Here is a 17,894-nt window from a genome sequence, read left to right as displayed (position 1 = left end):
GAGAGTTGCCGGGCCCGGGTGGTTACGGGGCTGGACCCGGTTCAACAAGCTTGTGCAGTGAAAGAGCCTGACCCTTTCCGTTCATACAGGAAATCTTGAGTTCTCGATAGGAGTAAATCTGGTTTCAGAAGCTGTTAAGTGTTTTCCTGGCTGCGTGAAGCAGACCCTTCCCCCGGAGTCGTGCACGCTGCTGATTATTTTATCGACATCCTCAATACAGACAAATTCAGGAAACACTCGACTTCTGATAGCCGGGATCCGTTTTTCTGATATTGTTCATTTCCTCTGTGTGGGATGTGACTTTATGGCAGCTAAAATAACCAGTTGCTTCCTTTTTTTTGAGGCTGTTTTGCACCAGTCTGAAGCCTGACGTAAGCAAAATCTCGAAAAACACACAAGACACACACACACACAAAAAAAACAATGCCAGCTTTCAAAGCGTTTAGGCGAAGGCCTACAGACGCATGGACGGACGGACTGTCGGGCACGTCTTTGGAGTTCGAAGGGCAGTGCGGGCACGTTGGGCTTATAGAAGATGCGGGGCTCGTCCCCTCGGTGCGCGGCCCAAGGCTTAGAAGGCACCCTTGCTCCGCGCTCCGGGTGGCCCTTGGCGCCTCTGGCGTCCGAAGCCCCGGCGTGGAGTAAGGGGCCCAGGCTTCTTGCCGGGGGGGCCACCAGGATTTTAAATCTCTTTGTTATTGGCAGCTTCTGAAGAGACCCTGGAGACAACTAACACTTTAATTCATTAACATTTTAATCACATCAGGATGATACGGCCTCTAGTTCAGTTCTCCATCTTCTCATTGTTAGAGAGATGGGGGTGGAGGATTATATTTTAGTTCTCTTTTAAAAAAAGTTATTATGTTGTATTTTTTTATTCCAGCCTCGAGGGTTTGGTGCCGCGGGGCCCCTGCGTGACTCTGTCAACCTGCTGTGGCGGGAGGGGGGCTCTCAGCCGGGCCGGGGATGGGGGCGAACGTTTCACCGAGCGCGCCCTGGGTTTCCTTGGGTTACTGCTGGGACTGCGCAGGAGGAAGCAAAGGGTTTTCGAGTTAGACCAACAGGAAACACATTGACGGAAATGTTGCCATAGCCCACGGGGTGGCTTTAACTGGCCGCCCCCGCGGGCCGGGTGTGAAATCAAAGGAGGCCGCGGCGCCCTGGATCCAGGATTGGAAGCCCCACGCGTGGCCGAAGGCCGGCGCCGCGCTCAAGGGCTTCCCACGCAGCCTAGCGCGGGGTCCCCTGGTTAGACTCCCGCCGTCGGTCTCTGGCTGTAACTCCTCTGTGAATGTAACGGCCCCGCTCCTCCCCAACAGACAGAGTATTTGGAAAGTGCGGTTCACCAAGGGAGAGGACCTAGAGGTGCAAAAAGTTGTAGATAAATTGGAGAGCAACTGGTTAAAGAGGGTCTTGGTATTTTAAGCTCAACCTATAATGGCTGTTCTTTCGGTGATCAAAAGATTTGGCTGTTGGTATCTAGCTGTGGGTGTGAAGGTTGTATGTATGTGTCTGTGATTGTTTAGGGTGGTCTCTGCGAATTGCAGCGGAGGTGTGTGACTGGCTGTTTCTGTGGCTCTGTGTATGCTTGTGTATTGGTGGCCCTGTATTGGGTCCCTGCGCCGGTGAATGTATATGGACGTGTCTGGTCGGGTGTCCTCCTGAGTCTCCTTACCCCCTTTGTCACCCCCAAGGCCGTCACTCATCAGCACTCTTTCTGCCCACAGGCAAACCTCTGCTCTGGAGCCCTTTCTTGCAGAGGCCTCTGCATAAAAGGAAAGGCGGCCAGGTGAGGTTCTCCAACGACCAGACTATCGAGCTGGAGAAGAAGTTTGAGACCCAGAAATACCTCTCCCCGCCTGAGAGGAAGCGTCTGGCCAAGATGTTGCAGCTTAGCGAGAGACAGGTGAGCGCGCCGGCTGGGCTGCCCGGGGCAGCGCTCCTGGGGAGCTGTCCTGGGGCGGCGTCGCGGGGCGTAAGAGAGACGTGGAGCCCCTGTGCGCTCCTGCTCCTGGAGACTTGCTCTCCAGTTTCTGGCGCTGTGGTCTGCTGTGGAGCCCGGAATCTGCCTCCTCCCCACCACGTCCCTCGGGATTCTGGGCTGGTGGCAAGTTTTCTTTCTCCTTTTCCTGTAGGTCAAAACCTGGTTTCAGAATCGCCGCGCTAAATGGCGAAGACTAAAGCAGGTATGGACATGGTTCTGTTTCTATGGAAATAAATATTTTTATCAGGTTATCTCAATGCGAGGCCTGTTATAGGTTGTATGCAAAAGTTATTTGAGAGACTATTTAACCTCTTCACCTTGATTAAAAAGGCAAATAGTCTTGCTGAAATTCAGGATGAGTTGCTCAGGTGGCAGTAATGCTAAAAGCACCTAATGCAGTTCCTATGTCAATTATGCTTGGGTTTTCACACACTGGCTAGTAAAACTCCTGGCTAATTGTTTTATAAACCCCATATGTTGTTTATCTAATTAACGCAGGAAAGATAAAGTAATTGACAGTAAATGACTTAAGCAGTTATCTTTGGGAGAAAATTGTTTCTTTTATTTACACAGCCATAATAAAACCAGTCAGAGCTCATGGGTAAATATAAGGAAATAAACACCTTTAAGTCTTGTTTACACTGTTTTTAAAGAAGAATTAAATATCAAAGAGTTTAAAAATCATTTCCCTTCTAATGCCAGCTCTTAAAATGAATATAAAAACATGTAAGAGAATATCCAAGCCTGTTTGGAAAGTAGCTTAAACTTTCTAACAGTCTTTCTTCCTATGACCTTGTTATGCAATATGTGATAAAAAAGTAAAGGCTAATTCAGTTTTTAAAGGCTATTAACTTAAGGCTAAAGATTTGTTTATGAAGTCCTAATCAGGATGACTTCCCCAAAATAATCTGCAATTGATGAATTGTTCATTTGCCAATATATGTGTAGTTTATAGTAAATAAAATATTTTTGAAACAATGGTACAAGTTGGGAAATCGAAAGCAGTGTGCATTTTTAAATATAGTAATCATAAAGCTTTTTCATTAAAAACAAGATAGTGTTACAAAGAACATTTTGAATTAGGAAATAAAACTTATTTCATTATTCTAATGTGATTTAAAAATTTTCAGGTTTTCTCTCAATTTCTGACCTTGTGCGTATATTTGTTACATAGATGCAAGCCTGGCGAATCTGTTATTCTATAGACTTGCTTAAAAAAACCCACACTTTATAATATTTCTATATAGTGTTTTTGTCCATTTTAGACAAACACAGGATTAAATTTACTAGCTCATTTAGTTCTTGATCAAAAGTGTGACTGATGTAATATGGGAATATTTTCAAGAAATTTCCCTCAGATTTTAAGTTATAGTTGTTTCTCTTTTCAGTTGGCAACATTCTTCCAGTTCTACATTTATTTATTTGCCATGATTTTGTAACCTGTTACACATATTGATGTATGTTTATAAACATACTCCAGAAAATGGATGAAAAGGATTCAAACTAATAATTTGAAACCTTTTTCTTAATCACTATTTAGTGTTCATTAAAAAACAAAAATTGTCTAGCCCTAACCAGTTTGCCTCAGTGTTTAGAGCATTGGTCTGCTGACTGACGGGTCTCAGGTTTGATTTCTGGTCAAGGGCACGTACCCCATACCTACCTCTGCAGGTTCGATCCCCACCCTAGTTGGGGCATGTACTGTATGGGAGGCAACCAGTTGATGTTTATCTCTCACATTGATCTCTCTCTTCCTCCCTCCCTTTCTCCCCCTCCTCCCTTCCACTCTCTTCTCCAAAGATCAATGGAAAAAATATCCTCAGGTGAGGATTTAAAAAAAGTCTAGAAGGCTCTGTTATTGGCAAAGTTTAGCTATTTGAAGGATGATAATACTGTGTATCTGCAGTGCTCTGATTTCTCCCGCCCACCTCCCTAAACTTTTAAGAATCTTCAGATCATGGGTTTGGGCAGGAATTAGTGTTCATTTGTCATAATACCTTTACAGTTATTTTTGTGATTGGTTGTTCTAATTTGGCAAGAGCATAATCTTTCTCTGATATGAAAAGAACTTTTTCCAAAGTGAGAAAAAGAGTATGCATTATATATGTAGAGACTATAGCTAAGAGCAATTGATAAACTAAAAATTAAAAAGATGATAGAAGGTGAAAAGCATTTTGATTTATTTCTCACCTCTTTCATATTTCATGATCTACCAATCTCCATTTTCATCCTCTTCATTCAGGAGAACCCTCAAAGCAATAAAAAAGAGGAACTGGAAAGTTTGGACGATTCCTGCAATCAGAGGCAAGACTTGCCCAGTGAACAGAATAAAGGTGCTTTGGATAGCTCTCAATGCTCGCCTTCCCCCGCCTCCCAGGAAGACCTTGAGTCAGAGATTTCAGAGGATTCTGATCAGGAAGTGGACATTGAGGGTGATAAAGGCTATTTTAATGCTGGATGATGATCACTGACATCGGCACATTCAGAAAACTGGACTTGGGAATAATATTTGCAACAGGAAATCTCTATAGACAACTGGAAAACTATATGGGAAAGGAAGTCAGTTTGCTGGTATTCTGGAAACCGAAAATATTTGGTGCACTGGCTAAATAACAAACTCACGTTGAAACTTTAATTTTGTCTTAAGGAACAGTTTATATATTGATTTTAGGTTGTACGATAAGGGGACTTTTCACTGATTAAATTTACCCCCTTTTAAAAAAGTAATTTTTTCCTATTTATAAAAAGCAATTTTGAACATTTTGGTTGAATTTTTAAGTTATAACTTTAAAGATTTTAATGGGCTCTTCTTGGATAACTTTTCTATAATCTGTATCTTCATCCCACTTAATGTAAAACCAAAGGGTACCCCAAATTCAGAGGTATGCCTTGGAAAGGGGCCCACATTTCAGGCAGCCTTGGAATATTTTAAAAGGAAACATTCTTTACTTTTATATTACATTCTTACACTGCTGCTTAAATCCAAAAGCAGCTCAGCGCTCATCTCCAGGATGTGTGTGCCTTTGGTTAGAGAGAGAGAGTTGATAATCTTAAATGCTTGTTTTGCACTATCACTTAGTACCTGTTTGACTAAGGTGTTAAGGATAGTACTGTCCAATTCAGGCAGAAAAACTGACTCATTGGTAACTGAAATTAAGCACAGGAACTAGAAATAGCAGGTTAATTAAATGTAAGTAGATTGTAGATAATTGTGTTTTACATCAACCAGTGTTTATAATGTGTATATGTATATATATAATTGTTCACTGTAAAAAACATGGCCAAAATATTTGTGTGTGTTTTTTAATGAGTAACCTGCCCATAAAATAAATCTGTCGGTGAGACGACCATCTCCGTCTGCCCTCTCATTCTCTGATCAGAACAAATCCGCACTTCTTACACCTGGGGGCGCCGACCCCGCCCGCGAGCGCTGGAGCCCCAGGTGGTGATCGCGCCGGGGCTCCAGCAGCCGGAGCACCCAGAGCGCGGTGCCGGGCCTTGGCGGGCTCGTGGGCACCTGGAAGGTGTGTTTGGGCCTTTCCTCAGGTGTTTGCAATTGATAGGTGCGCGCGCGCGCGTCTGGGGCTGCGGGGAGGCTCCCGCAGGTCGGAGCCCGGGGCGCCCAGGCGGCGGCTCCCCAGAAGCGCAGGGCCGCTCGAGTCCCATCGATTCGCCTCGGCCCGCCGCCTGGCCCGGCCGCTGTCCTTGACCGACGTGAGTCAACACTGCGTCATTCCCTGGCTGCCCAGCGGGGCTGGGGGGTCCGCTTAGGGAATGGGGACCCAGGCCGGGAGGAGCGGGAGGTGGTTCCGCTAGGACAGCAGTTCTCATGCTTCTGGGAACTTCAGAACCATCTGCGGAGCTTGCTGGAACGCCATGCGGGGGCCCCAGCCCCGGGCCTGGGCCCCGGCGTTTCTGATTTGTTGGAGGGACAGGGATGTTGCATGTCTAACAAGTGCTCAGGTGAGGTCAAAATTGCCGTCGGGGACCAAGCTTTGAGAACCCCTGTTCTTAGTGGGCCGGAATTCCTCCCTCACTCCCCACCCTTCACCCCTCCTTCACCTGCTTAGAGAGGGGAAGAGGGAAGCAGGGCCTACCCAAGGTCGTGGGAGCCCGAATTTGCCGGTTGAGGGGAGGGAGCCGAGTCAAGGAAGGAGTACTGTGAGAGGGAGAATGAAAGTGCTGAGAGTGGGTGTGAGATGAGGGAAAAGGTGAGCGGGGGTTTCCGATTGGCCTAGGTATTGCTATTCTGCATCTAGCTGCGTGCATGGAAAATGAGGAGAGAGACCTGTAAGAGGAGAAGCCCAGAAATCTCTTCTAACCTCTGCCTCCAGGTGTTGTGGAGCAGGGTGCCTCCTGGCAGAGGTTCTGTGAAGGTGGCTGACCAGGGCTGTGGCTCCCCAGATGTGGGCCCTCAGGGGAAGACAGAGTGAAAAAAGTCACTGCTCTTAGGGGGCTGTTGCATCCTTTCTCCTTGCAATGGCCTGGAATTGCCTGTGAATTTAGGTTAGTATTGCCACCTTAGGCAGGGAGGTGTACATAGGCCTGGAAGCTTAAAGATTTGCGTTGAAGTTTTAGTTCTTGGCCTCATTCTCTATCTGTAGGATGAACATGGCCTGGTTGATCTACACATCCCCTTCCAGCCCCCAAATTCCCAACTCAGTTCAAGGTCTTTATTGTTTCTCCTGTTCTCGGTGTCTCCTCAGTGTTGGAGCCCAAAGGAGACATCCAGTGGGAAGGTCTCCTTTCCCATCAGCTGCAGGCTCCACACTCCCTGACCCTGCCTGACAGGTTACATCAGGGTTTCAAAGGTTGTGATCAATCTCCTTTGAAAACGGGACTGTCTGTATCAGAGTCTGAGAGAATGGGAGGCTTGTGGGCCTAATATTGAATTAAAGCAATCCTGAAATCAGTGTGTGTGTTTCGCCCCTGGAGATAACCTCTGGTTAATGTTTATTCTTGAGAATAACTGTATCATGACTATCAAGCTGAGAAATACAGGCTTATGTATTGATGGACACCAGGAAACTTGAGGGGTGAAATCTTGTTTTAAAGTAGACCATTCCTGAAACCAGGCAGTTTTCCAATTTAAAGCTATTCCCAGCTCTCTTCAAGTTGCTCATATTCTGAATCTAAACATGTCCTTAAGAATCAAGAGCGTGTTAACTGAAGAAGTACAGTGTTCTTAGGACGCAGGTTGGCATTACCTGTTCTCTAAAGTGCCCCGTTGCAGATTGCCAATGAATATTTACAAATTCGTCCTACAGTCCAGGCATTTTTCATTTGTTTGTCTTCTGGCTATTTCATGTTGAAGCGACCTTTACAGCACAACTCCTGTCTTGTTTTCAACTCTTTTTATCAGGAGATTCAACTCGAAAACGGTTATCATTTAGCAGAAAGACAAACAGAAAAGCACATTTTTGTAAGCAAAACGTTAATGATTGGAAGAATTGCCCTAATTTCACCATGACAGTGTGTGATTAATCCCCTGGGTCATGTACTTATATTTTAAGTTATTCAGTTCGTTGGTCTTTGATATTCAGAACCCTTTCTAACTTAATAGGATATTGATTTTGTTGGATGATGTACTTTGACTCTTTAAACATCATTTTGAGGGATGACTAGCCTGTTGTGTAGTATTTTATTTAGAGAACTATTGCATAAGGTTTCTTTTTTCTTAGTTTTTATGGTTTTCTCAGGGTGAAAGCTGATAAGACATCTTGTGGGAAAAGAGGAAACCATCCCTGATAGTGAAAGTACCTCTTCTCTTTCGACATTTCTGACCACCCTCTGTGTGTGTGTGGTGTCATTGCTGTGAATATTCATTTCAATTAATGGGGGCAGGGCAGGGATTCAAGAAAATGTATATTTGGACTTGGGGGGGGATGCATTTTGTTGGGGACAGACCGCACTTTCCAAAATTCCCATTCCAGTTTTACTGCCTTGTGGAAGATGACACAAACTCAAAAGCTTGCCTTTTTATTTTACTTTAAAACCTAATAATGATCCTTGAAATCTGTGGTCGGAGGTGACATATATTTGACTACTGACAACATGGGACAGAGTGTAGAAAACCAAGCAATCACCCAGGATGCTTCCAAATGGCTAGGAGTGCGGTATCTTGTAGTAAAAATAATGTTAACATTCACTTCTCATCCCTCTGAGTTTCATGCTGTTCCAGCTGGACTCTGTACTTTTCTAATCCCATTTTGTCCCTTTTTGATACATTTTTTTTTGTATTGCTGTAGAATTCAGATGAGAAGCACTTTGGAAATCCCTCCCATTCACCAAAATATCTAGATCCAAGGTCTATGTAACCCCCTTGCTGGTTGGGGGCTTTCGGAAACACAATTCTCATTCTCAGTTCTTCAGTTCCTTAGAGAGTTGGGTGGGCTCAACTGAGAGGAGGTATCAATGTCTGGCACACAGTAGGTTCCAAGTGGTAGCCAGAAAAGCTAGAAAGCCCCCACGGATTCCCTTCTTTGGAGGCAGTCTTTGATTCCCAGTTGCAGGCGGGAAGCCTCCTCAGTCAGATGTACACAAATCTCTGCAGACAATAGAGAGGGCTTGGGGAGGAGACCTTGGAGCTGGCAAAGGCATTTCCTGTCTGCAGAGGATCTTGACTTTGGAGCATCCGGCGGTCACACGAAGTGAACCCTATCCTGTGTAGCTACTTAAAAAAAAAAAAAAAGTCAACTGCCAATTTCAAGCGATTTTCCAGATGAACGCCACTAAGACAACTTCTCACTTAAAAACATTTTTTTAAAGCCCGTTTTCTAACCATTAGAGTCTTTTCTAATTTGGATGAGAAGTTTGGTAGCATTCAAAATCTTAAGTATTAAAAAAATCTCACCACTTTCTAAAGACTACTGCAAGATAACCCCATTCCCCCATTCGTAGATACTTGCTGGAGGAGAAATGCCAGTCCAGTTAGTCTCCATGATTCTTGTTTATATTTTTATTTTATAGTTGAATTATGCCCTTCATCCTTCCTCACTTCACCACTTGCTTTTATTCATTCCCCTTCTCCTCCCCACTCCCCATCTCAGGATTCCTCTTCCTCATTCAGTTTATTTCCCCATTAAGAATAGAAAATGGCCTTGGCTGGTGTTGCTCAGTTGTGCGTCATACTGTGCACCAAAAGGTCACCAGTTTGATTGGGCGTCATACTGTGCACCAAAAGGTCACCAGTTTGATTCCTGGTCAGGGCACATACCCAGGTTGTGGGTTCGATCCCCAGAAGGGAGCATTCAGGAGGCAGCCAGTCGATGTTTCACTCTCTCTCTCCCCTTCTCCTTTCCTATCTCTCTAAAAATCAATAAAAATTAAAAAAAGAAAAGAATAGAAAATGGCTAGTTTAACTTTTCAGACAGCACAATTAAGGCTATGATTTTCTTCAAATACATCGAAATTTTTAGCTTTCAGGTGGAAATTCTCAGTTTGAGGGAGATGTTGTTGGAGTTCTGATACACTGCCTCCAGCCCTCCAAGGACAGGTCTTTAGTTTAGCATCATCTCTCCTCTCCCATCCCCATTTTTGGACCAGGATAAGCAATAATAGTGACAATCACAATAGAAAAGTAATAATATTTGTCCGCCTAGGGGTCAAGCCCCTAGTAGCACTGGAGTATATGGAGCTGATGGAGACAGGCTGCAGTAAGGTCGGGGTGCAGAAGGCCATGGCAGAGCCTTCCAGAGGCTCTTCATGAAGAGAAAGGAAGTGGAATCTGTTCCAGGGAATGGCCTGATTGGGAGAGAGGACAGGGAATAAATATAACTGGAATCTTCAGAGGTTTTGTGATCCAGAATTTGGAGAAAGGATTATGGCCTGCTAGTCTCCCCCTTTATTCACACAAATCTCTTTGCTTGTGGGATTACAGATTTTCTATCTGAAATTTTATTTCCCCAGCTGGCCTCCTGGCTGGCTCCCTCACTTTCCCAGGCGTGGCCTTCCCTAGCCATCCTATTTAAGATCACAGCCCTCTCTCTTCCCTGTTCCCCTTCCACAACGTACTTTTTTCTATTCCCCTTATTATAATTGGATAAAATATTTTTACTTATTTATCTCTCCTCATTGAAATGGTAATGCCATAAGGGTAGCGATTTTTGTCTGTTTGGTCTACTACTATATATCCCCAGCCTGACACATAATAGGTACTCCCATAAGTATGTGTTAAATAAATGAATGAACATATATCGAGCACTTACTATGTATTAAATGTTATATAAATCCCTCACATACATTAAATCATTTCATTCTCATGAAAACCCTACGAGGTAGATACTGTCATTGGCCCTGTTTCCCAGATAAGGAACCTGTCACCGAGAAGTTAAGCCCAAAACCTCAATGACTATACCAGTCAATGTTGTAAAGTAAACTTCCTGATTTATTCGGTTGTACCCTTGAGAAGGTAGCAAGGCAGGTCTAATTCTAGCTATAAGAAGACAGTTGAGGGCTTTTGTTCATTTTTTTGGTCCTTTTTTTTTTTTTTGGCCTAAATTCAAGTCTAGCATTAAATCTGAAGGGATTACAGTACAGTATCGGGGATATGCAATTTCTGTGTCTGTAGCACATTATTCTCCTACCCTAGGAAACTAATAAAGTGACTGGGGTACCATTTCCAGTTTTCTGGGGGAAATGAGCATTATAAAATATGCTTTATATCTTTCAAAGTGTTAAAAAAAATGTCTGCCTCTGGTCCATGTTATTCGGTGTTTCTATTATATAAGCTGTTTAGTATATTTCTTCTTCCACTGACCCTCTGATGCATGTTCCATGGGGCCTATGAACACACCGCAGTGCAGCGGCTTACTCTGGTGTTCCTGGCATCGAGCACTGCGTTTGGCGTGCAGTAAACCTTTAATAAATACTGTACCACAGAATGAAAGTGAAAACCATGTGCCCTCCCCAAGAGAGAGGACAGACATTTCCCTCCCTCCCCCAGCCTTGCACTGTCACTCCATCTCCTAGGCTGTGGCCACCAGAAACAGAGCTTCCCTGGATGGCTCTAGGAAGCACCGCAGAAAGAACAGTAGGGGTTGCAAGTGCAGGACAGGGAGTCTTTGCTGGGCTTGGGCATAGGAGCGGGGAGGTCAACTTAAGCCTACACACCCTAAAAGACATCCCTCCCCCTCTTTGTACCGACATGAATGTTAAGAGGAAGTGCTTCTGTGGCTTTATATTGGCCGTCTTTCCCTTCAGATTTGGCAATTTCATTCCATTTACAATTCACACTTCTCAATTTCAGTCAAGAGTTTTATTTAAAATACACCTAGTTGACTGAGAAACGACACCGTTTAGGGTAGCCTGTTATTACTACTATTTTTATCAGCAGCATCCATCTAGCAAACAGAAGCAGGAAACCCAATTATTTTTAAATGATTTCTGGAAGCATTTCACGAATTGCAAAGAAGCAAATGTGGATGGCGCATGAAATGTGTTTGCTTCACACCCTGGTTCAGAATTTTAGCTTTCCGTAGTGGCTCGTGGAATCTGCATTACGGCAGACTTTCCATTAATTGTAAGTTAGACCAGACTAATTCGATGAACGTTTAAAAAAATGGCTCCCGAGTGCAGGTTCAGCGTCCAGAGGAAGTGGTTTCTTCGACACCCGCCTCCTGTATATTCACTTGGTGGCATGTAGGTGGATGGGAGTGAGGTGGCCATGATGATGTATGGAGCTGTGGAGTAGTTAATTGAAGGGAATATTTTTAGCTTCACCAAGCAATTGCATGATCTTATTAAGGTTTTTAAAATCCCCCAAATACCATTCTGCCTGAAGCAGATACCCCTTGTTTAGATGGTATTTCAGGCATTAAGAAAAGCACAATGCTGGTGGTAACTAGGGAATTTAGGCCTGCAATTTCTGGAATATATTGTTCTGAATCTTAGCCATTATTCAGTATTCATCTTGTTTGAAAATGGGACACTACAACATATTTACATTTGTATAGTGTTTTACTTTTCAATATTTTCAAAGTATTGTGGTTACAAAATATGTATTTTTTAGCAAGTGGAATTGTTTTTTTAAATGCCAATTTAGTTTTTAAGGAAATTTCTTATTAAAGTATAACTTGCATTCAAAAGAGTTCACAAACTATAGGTGTGTGACTCACAAAATGACTACACCATGTAACTGGAATCCGTATGATGACATAGAACTACCGGACCCCTAGCAGCCCTTATTCCCACTCTGGGTCACTGTCCCATTGCCTCCCAAGGGAAACCACTATCCTGACTCCAAATAGTGCAGATTCATTTGCTATTTTTGAACTTTATATAAATAGAATCATATAGTATGCCCTCTTTTGTCTCTGCTTTTTTTTCTTTCTCTCTTTCTTTTCCTTTAATCCTCACCTGCGGCTATGCCTCCATTGATTTTTAGAGAGAGAGGAAGGAAGAGAGAGAGAGAGAAATATCGATTGGCTAACAACTACTTCTCTCTCTCTCTCTCTCTCTCTCATCTATCTAGGCTATCTATCTATCTAAAATCATGTTAATTTTGTTTTGTTATAAAAGTCACACATTGTCAGTGTGAAATATTTGCAAACTAAAGAAAGTGTGTAGAAGAAAACAACCATCACTCATAATCTCACCATTCAGGGATTAAAGTCTATGGAAACTTTAGGACATCTCCTTTAGCTGTTTTTTAGCACATGTGTATACAGGGTGGGGCAAAAATAGATTTACAGTTGTTTGTATGGAAAATAATACAATAATTAATAAATAATAACACGAGAATAAACTTTATATTTTGTGTACTCACAACTGTAAACTTACTTTTGCCCTTCTCCATATGAATAATAATTTTAAATTTTGACTTTTTTTAAATCTTAAAATTTACTTTTGAATAGTCAAAAATGGTTAAAAATGTAAATAGCACAAAAGTAATATAATAATAAGTAAGTGTCCCTCCCATTCGTCTCTCCCCGCCCCTGGCCATCTATTTTACTATCAGAGGCAATCTCTTAGTGATTTCCTCGGTGGTCTTCCAGTGGTAATCTATACACATACAAGCACATTTCTAAGTATCTCCGCCTCCTTTGCCCCAATACAAATCATAATGTGCTGTACATTCTTCTCTATAACCTGTTTTTCTCACTTGGCAATAGATCTTGAAGACGGTCCCATCTCAGTATAAATAGAGCTTTTCTTTTCTTTCAGGGTGGGGGTAGGAGGACAGGCTGGGTTGTATTTTATATTATGCCCGAATCCTATCTGATGTGTTGTACATTTAAAAAATGTTTTTATCGATTTCAGAGAGGTAGGGAGAGGAGAGAGATAGAAACAGCAATGATGAGAGAGAATCATTGGTCGGCTACCTCCTGCATGCCCCACACTGGGGATCAAGCCCACATATGCTGAGACCAAACTGTGACCTCCTGGTTCATAGGTCGGCACTCATATTTGAGCCAGGCCATATTTCAGTTTTTTAAAAATGTGCTTATAGTTTTGACGAGAAAAATTTTGTGTAGTCAAGTGAAACAATATCTTCTTGATGATTTATTTCTCTTAAGCTTAAAAAGTCTTTCCTCATTCAGAGAGCAAATGGGCATCCACATGCATTAAAAAAAACACCTCTCCCTAAGACTCTCCCTTCTTCCTTCCCTGCTTTTATCTAATGCCCTTTATCTCTACATTTAACTCTTAATGTACCTGGAATTTATTTTGCCCCGTAATGAGAGGTGAGGAACAAAAGAAAAAATTTCCCTCAAATATCTAACCAAGTGTCCCATTCGTTCGACTTCTTCCTTTTTGGCTCTTTTTCTATATTACATGTCTAAAATGTGGGTGTGTGGGCTAATTACAATGTTTTTATGATTTGGAGTCTGTATTTCATATATCTGTGGCTGAGTTTAAGGACTAGAAGTTGCTTTCTGCAGCAGAAGGATGAGAGCTACTGCTCAACCTTTACATATAATCAACTTTCTCCTTCTTCCAAGGTGTGGCCTAGCTTTTGAGCAGGCAACAGCTAGCATCAGAGTCTACCATGTCCGAGTCTGCTTGTTCATTACTTTTGCACAGTAGATGAAAGGACTGTCAGAGCATATAAAACACTGAACTTAATCACCGTACTGCTGTCTGTGCCTATGAGTTTTTTTATTTTATTTTAAAGTGGGATAAATGGTGACGGGAAAAAAATCTTGATTTTGGATAGTAAACACACAATACAATATACAGGTGATGTATTATAGAATTGTACACATGAAGCTTATATTATTTTATTAACCTATGTCATCCTAATAAATTTAAAAAGTATATTATAACATTGAACTTAAAAAGCACAGAATTCAGGAAGCATCATATGTCTCACTGTTTAAGAAGCAGGTGCCCTGCCCTCCAGTCCATTCATATTTTAAATTATACTATTTCAGGGCTGTACTAGCCAAAACCTTAGATTCAAAAAACAGCAAACACTTACTGGAGGCTTACATATTCTTTTATTTTTTCAAGTCTTTACTAATGTTCTCAGTAAAGTTAAATATTTTCTATATATAATTCATAATTATTTAAAAATATATATTTCTTTATTGATTTTAGAGAGGAAAGGAGAGGGAGAGAGAGAGATAGAAACATCAACAATGAAAGAGAATCATTGATTGGTTGCCTCCTGTATGCCCCACACTGGGGATCAAGCTTACAACCTGGGCATGGGCCCTTGGCAAGAATAGAACCCGGGACCCCTCAGTCCGCAGGCTGACGCTCTATCTACTGAGCCAAACCGACTAGGGCTAATTCATAGTTATTAATGAAATTTTAATTTATTGAGGTGAAATCCACAGAACATAAAGTTAATCATTTTAAAGTGAACAATTCAGTGGCATTGAGTCCATTCACAGTGTTGTGCAACCACTGCCTTTATTCTGTTCCAAAACGTTTCCCCCACTCCAAGATAGAATCCTGTACTTATTAAGCAGGCATTCCCCATCCTTTCTTTTCCTTCCAGCTTCTGGCATTCACCAATCTGCTTTCTGTCTCTATGGGTTTACCTAGTCTGGATATTTGACATAAATGGAATAATACAATATATGGTCTTTTTTTTTTGTCTAGCTTCTAAAACATTAGCATAATGTTTTTGAGGTTTATCCATCTTGTAGCATGTATCATTACATCATTCCTTTTTGGAGCTGAACAGTATTCCATTGTATGTGGATACAATTTGTGTATCCACCTGTCAGGTGATAAATATTGGGTTGTTTCCACCTTTTTGTAGACAGATATCCAGTTTTCTCTATAGTACTTGTTGAAGACATTTTTCTTTCCCCATTGAATAGTCTTGTACCCCTGTGAAAGATCAAATGCCTATAGGGTTCTGGACTCTCAATTCTCTCCCATTGGTCTATATGTCCGTCTTTATGCTAGTACCACAGTGTTTTGGTTACTGTAGCTTTGTAGTCAGCTTCGAAATTCAGATATGTGAGTCTTCCAACTTTTTCCTTCTTTTTTCAAGATTGGTTGGGTTGAGGGTTTATTACATTCCAGGTACTACTATAAACCTTAGCACACAGCCTATCTAATAATAGACAAACATGGTAATTGACTATACCTTCACTACACCTCCCATGGGCTAATCAGCGAGATATGCAAATTAACCACCAACAAAGATGGCGGTTAATTTGCATACATAGGCACGCAGAGGTGGAGCAAAGACTGAAGGCGGTTCTGGCCGGAGCAGTGAAGGTTTTAAGGCGGCTCCGGCCGGAGTGAAGAAAAACGGGTGCCGGCAGCCAGGGGAAGGGAAGGCCTATTGCACAAATCTTTTCGTGCAACAGGCCTCTAGTTATCTATAATAATAAAAGTGTAATATGCTAATAAGACTGGATGTCCTTCTGGAAGACCTTCTGGATGAAGCCGGGGCTGTAAGGGAAGCCCAGGTCCTGGGTGTCAGAGGGAAGCTGGTGCCGGCAGCTGGAGGAAGGAAGGACTACTCTTGCACAAATTTCATGCATTAGGCCTCTAGTGTCATATAATTCATGTGGTAACTCAGTACTATAGATATTAATATCCACATTTTACAGGTTAGGTGATTTGGCTAAGGCTACAAATCTGGTAGTATATCTGAGATTAAAACTAAGGTTATCTAACTCTTGAAACTACTTTCTTAAGAATTATAATTACTGTCACTGTCAAAGATTAGAGACCACTGGAGCTTCCTAGCATTGCTTTCTTTAGGTAAAAGGTTAGAAATCTGTTTGTACTAGTGAACATTTCTTAATTGGTAACCCATGATCAGGTTGACCTCATAACAGATATACTGAAACCCATTCTTTCCTTTCACATTTAGTATTTAATTTTTCTATGGTTAGTGACTGCTCAGACAGTTTTGCATCCTCCTCTGCCTTCCTCTTTTTGTGATCTTATTTTTTCAGATAGATGTCTTGAGGTTATTTTCTATTTTGAGAAAATCACACAAATCTGATTTATTATCACAACAGCTCAAAAGTGGTTCATGTTGAAGCCCTCTACATTGCTAAGACTGTAATCTCCTGTCAGTCTCCTTTGCTGGCCAGGAAATGACTTGAGTATGACCGATGCTCAATAATGTGTTTTGAACTAAATCGTTGTAGAAAGAATTCTTAACCTTCTTAAGTGTATCAGTGCACATATACAAGTGAAGGTTTTGCTATCAAAAGTATGCATGATATTGAAGGCAAACACACAATACATATTATATTGGCAAGCTGTTTCTATGTCTTCGATATAGTTTCTATCAATCTATCATCTACCTAGTTATTTATAATTTACATTCAGTAAAAGGAACTCATGCATAGAGTTCTGTAACCACTACAACACTCAGGATGGAGAACAATTCCATCACCTCCAAAATTCCCTCCTCTTCCTGCTGTCCCTTTGTACTAGTAGTCAACCCCTTTCCTTGCCCCAATCCCTGGCAGCCACTAATTTGTTCTCTGTCCCTATAGTTTTGCCTTTACTAGCATGTCACATAAATAGAATCATATAGTATGCAGCCTTTTAAGTGTGGCTTTTTTCACTTAGCAGAATGCATTTGTGACTCATCCATGTTCTTACATTTAGTAATTGTTAGTTCCTTCTATTGTTGAGTCATACACCATAGTATAAATGTGCCACAGTTTGTTTATCCCTTCACCACTTGAAACACATTTGAATTGTTTCCAGTTTTTGGTGATTACATATAAAGCTGCTATAAGCAGTTCATCTAAAGGTTTTGCGTGCATGTAAGTTTTCATTTCTCTTGGGTAGCTGTCTAGGAATGGGATTCCTGAGTTACATGATAAATGCAGGTTTAACTGAATGAGAAACTGCCAACTATTTTTCAGTTTCTTAGAACTGTGTAACCAATTACCACAAATTGATGGCTTAAAGCAACAGAAGTCTGTTCTCTCAAAGTTCTGGAGGCTCGAAGTCTGAAATCAAGGCGCTGGCAGGGCCCATGCTCCCTCTGGAGGCTCCGGGGAGAGTCCTTCTTGGCCTCTTCCTAGCTTCGATGGCTCCCGGAAGTCCTTGGCACCCTTGGCTTGCAGCTGCAACACTTCAATCCCTGTCTCAATCTTCAGTGGTCTTCTCTCATGTGCTTCTCTGTGTTCTCTCTTCTTCTTTTAACGAGACTAGTCATTGGATTTAAGACCCACCCTAATCAGTTATGACCTCATCAAATTAGTTAGATCTGCAAAAACATTAGTTCCAAATCAGGTCACATTCTGAGGTTCAGAGTGATATGCATTTTGGGAGGACACTTTTCAATCCACCGCAGTGGCAGTACCAAGTGGCATTCCCACCTGCAGTATAAGAGAAGGTGGCACCCTAACCGGTTTGGCTCAACGGATAGAGCATTGGCCTGCGGACTCAAGGGTCCCAGGTTCGATTCAGGTCAAGGGCATGTACCTTGGTTGCAGGCACATCCCCAGTAGGGGGTGTGCAGGAGGCAGCT

At 42.1% G+C, this 17,894-nt stretch overlaps 1 protein-coding gene across 1 annotated transcript; it reads left to right on the top strand.

The window, feature by feature from the left end:
* Positions 1-423: 423 nt before the first annotated feature.
* On the top strand, positions 424-5,334 carry HHEX (hematopoietically expressed homeobox). Its single transcript, XM_015557872.1, has 5 exons — positions 424-641; positions 1,286-1,365; positions 1,728-1,906; positions 2,136-2,186; positions 4,227-5,334. Exons 1-5 carry the CDS (start codon positions 424-426, stop codon positions 4,443-4,445), a joined length of 747 nt encoding a protein of 248 aa, XP_015413358.1. The 3' UTR covers positions 4,446-5,334.
* The last annotated feature ends 12,560 nt before the right edge of the window (positions 5,335-17,894 follow it).

The sequence above is a fragment of the Myotis davidii genome, unplaced genomic scaffold (assembly GCF_000327345.1).
Source record: "Myotis davidii unplaced genomic scaffold, ASM32734v1 scaffold271, whole genome shotgun sequence".
Taxonomy (NCBI): domain Eukaryota; kingdom Metazoa; phylum Chordata; class Mammalia; order Chiroptera; family Vespertilionidae; genus Myotis; species Myotis davidii.
Note: the sequence above shows the minus strand (reverse complement) of the source record. Positions and strands in the feature narration are given on the sequence as shown.

What these genes read in the sequence shown, in the direction of transcription:
- HHEX (XM_015557872.1), top strand. Translation starts at nt 424, where the DNA reads ATGCCAGCTTTCAAAGCGTTTAGGCGAAGGCCTACAGACGCATGGACG. An exon ending in GTCCGAAGCCCCGGCGTGGA is followed by an intron (nt 642 to 1,285) that starts GTAAGGGGCCCA and finishes GCTGTAACTCCT; the next exon opens with CTGTGAATGTAACGGCCCCG. An exon ending in TGCAGCTTAGCGAGAGACAG is followed by an intron (nt 1,907 to 2,135) that starts GTGAGCGCGCCG and finishes CTTTTCCTGTAG; the next exon opens with GTCAAAACCTGGTTTCAGAA.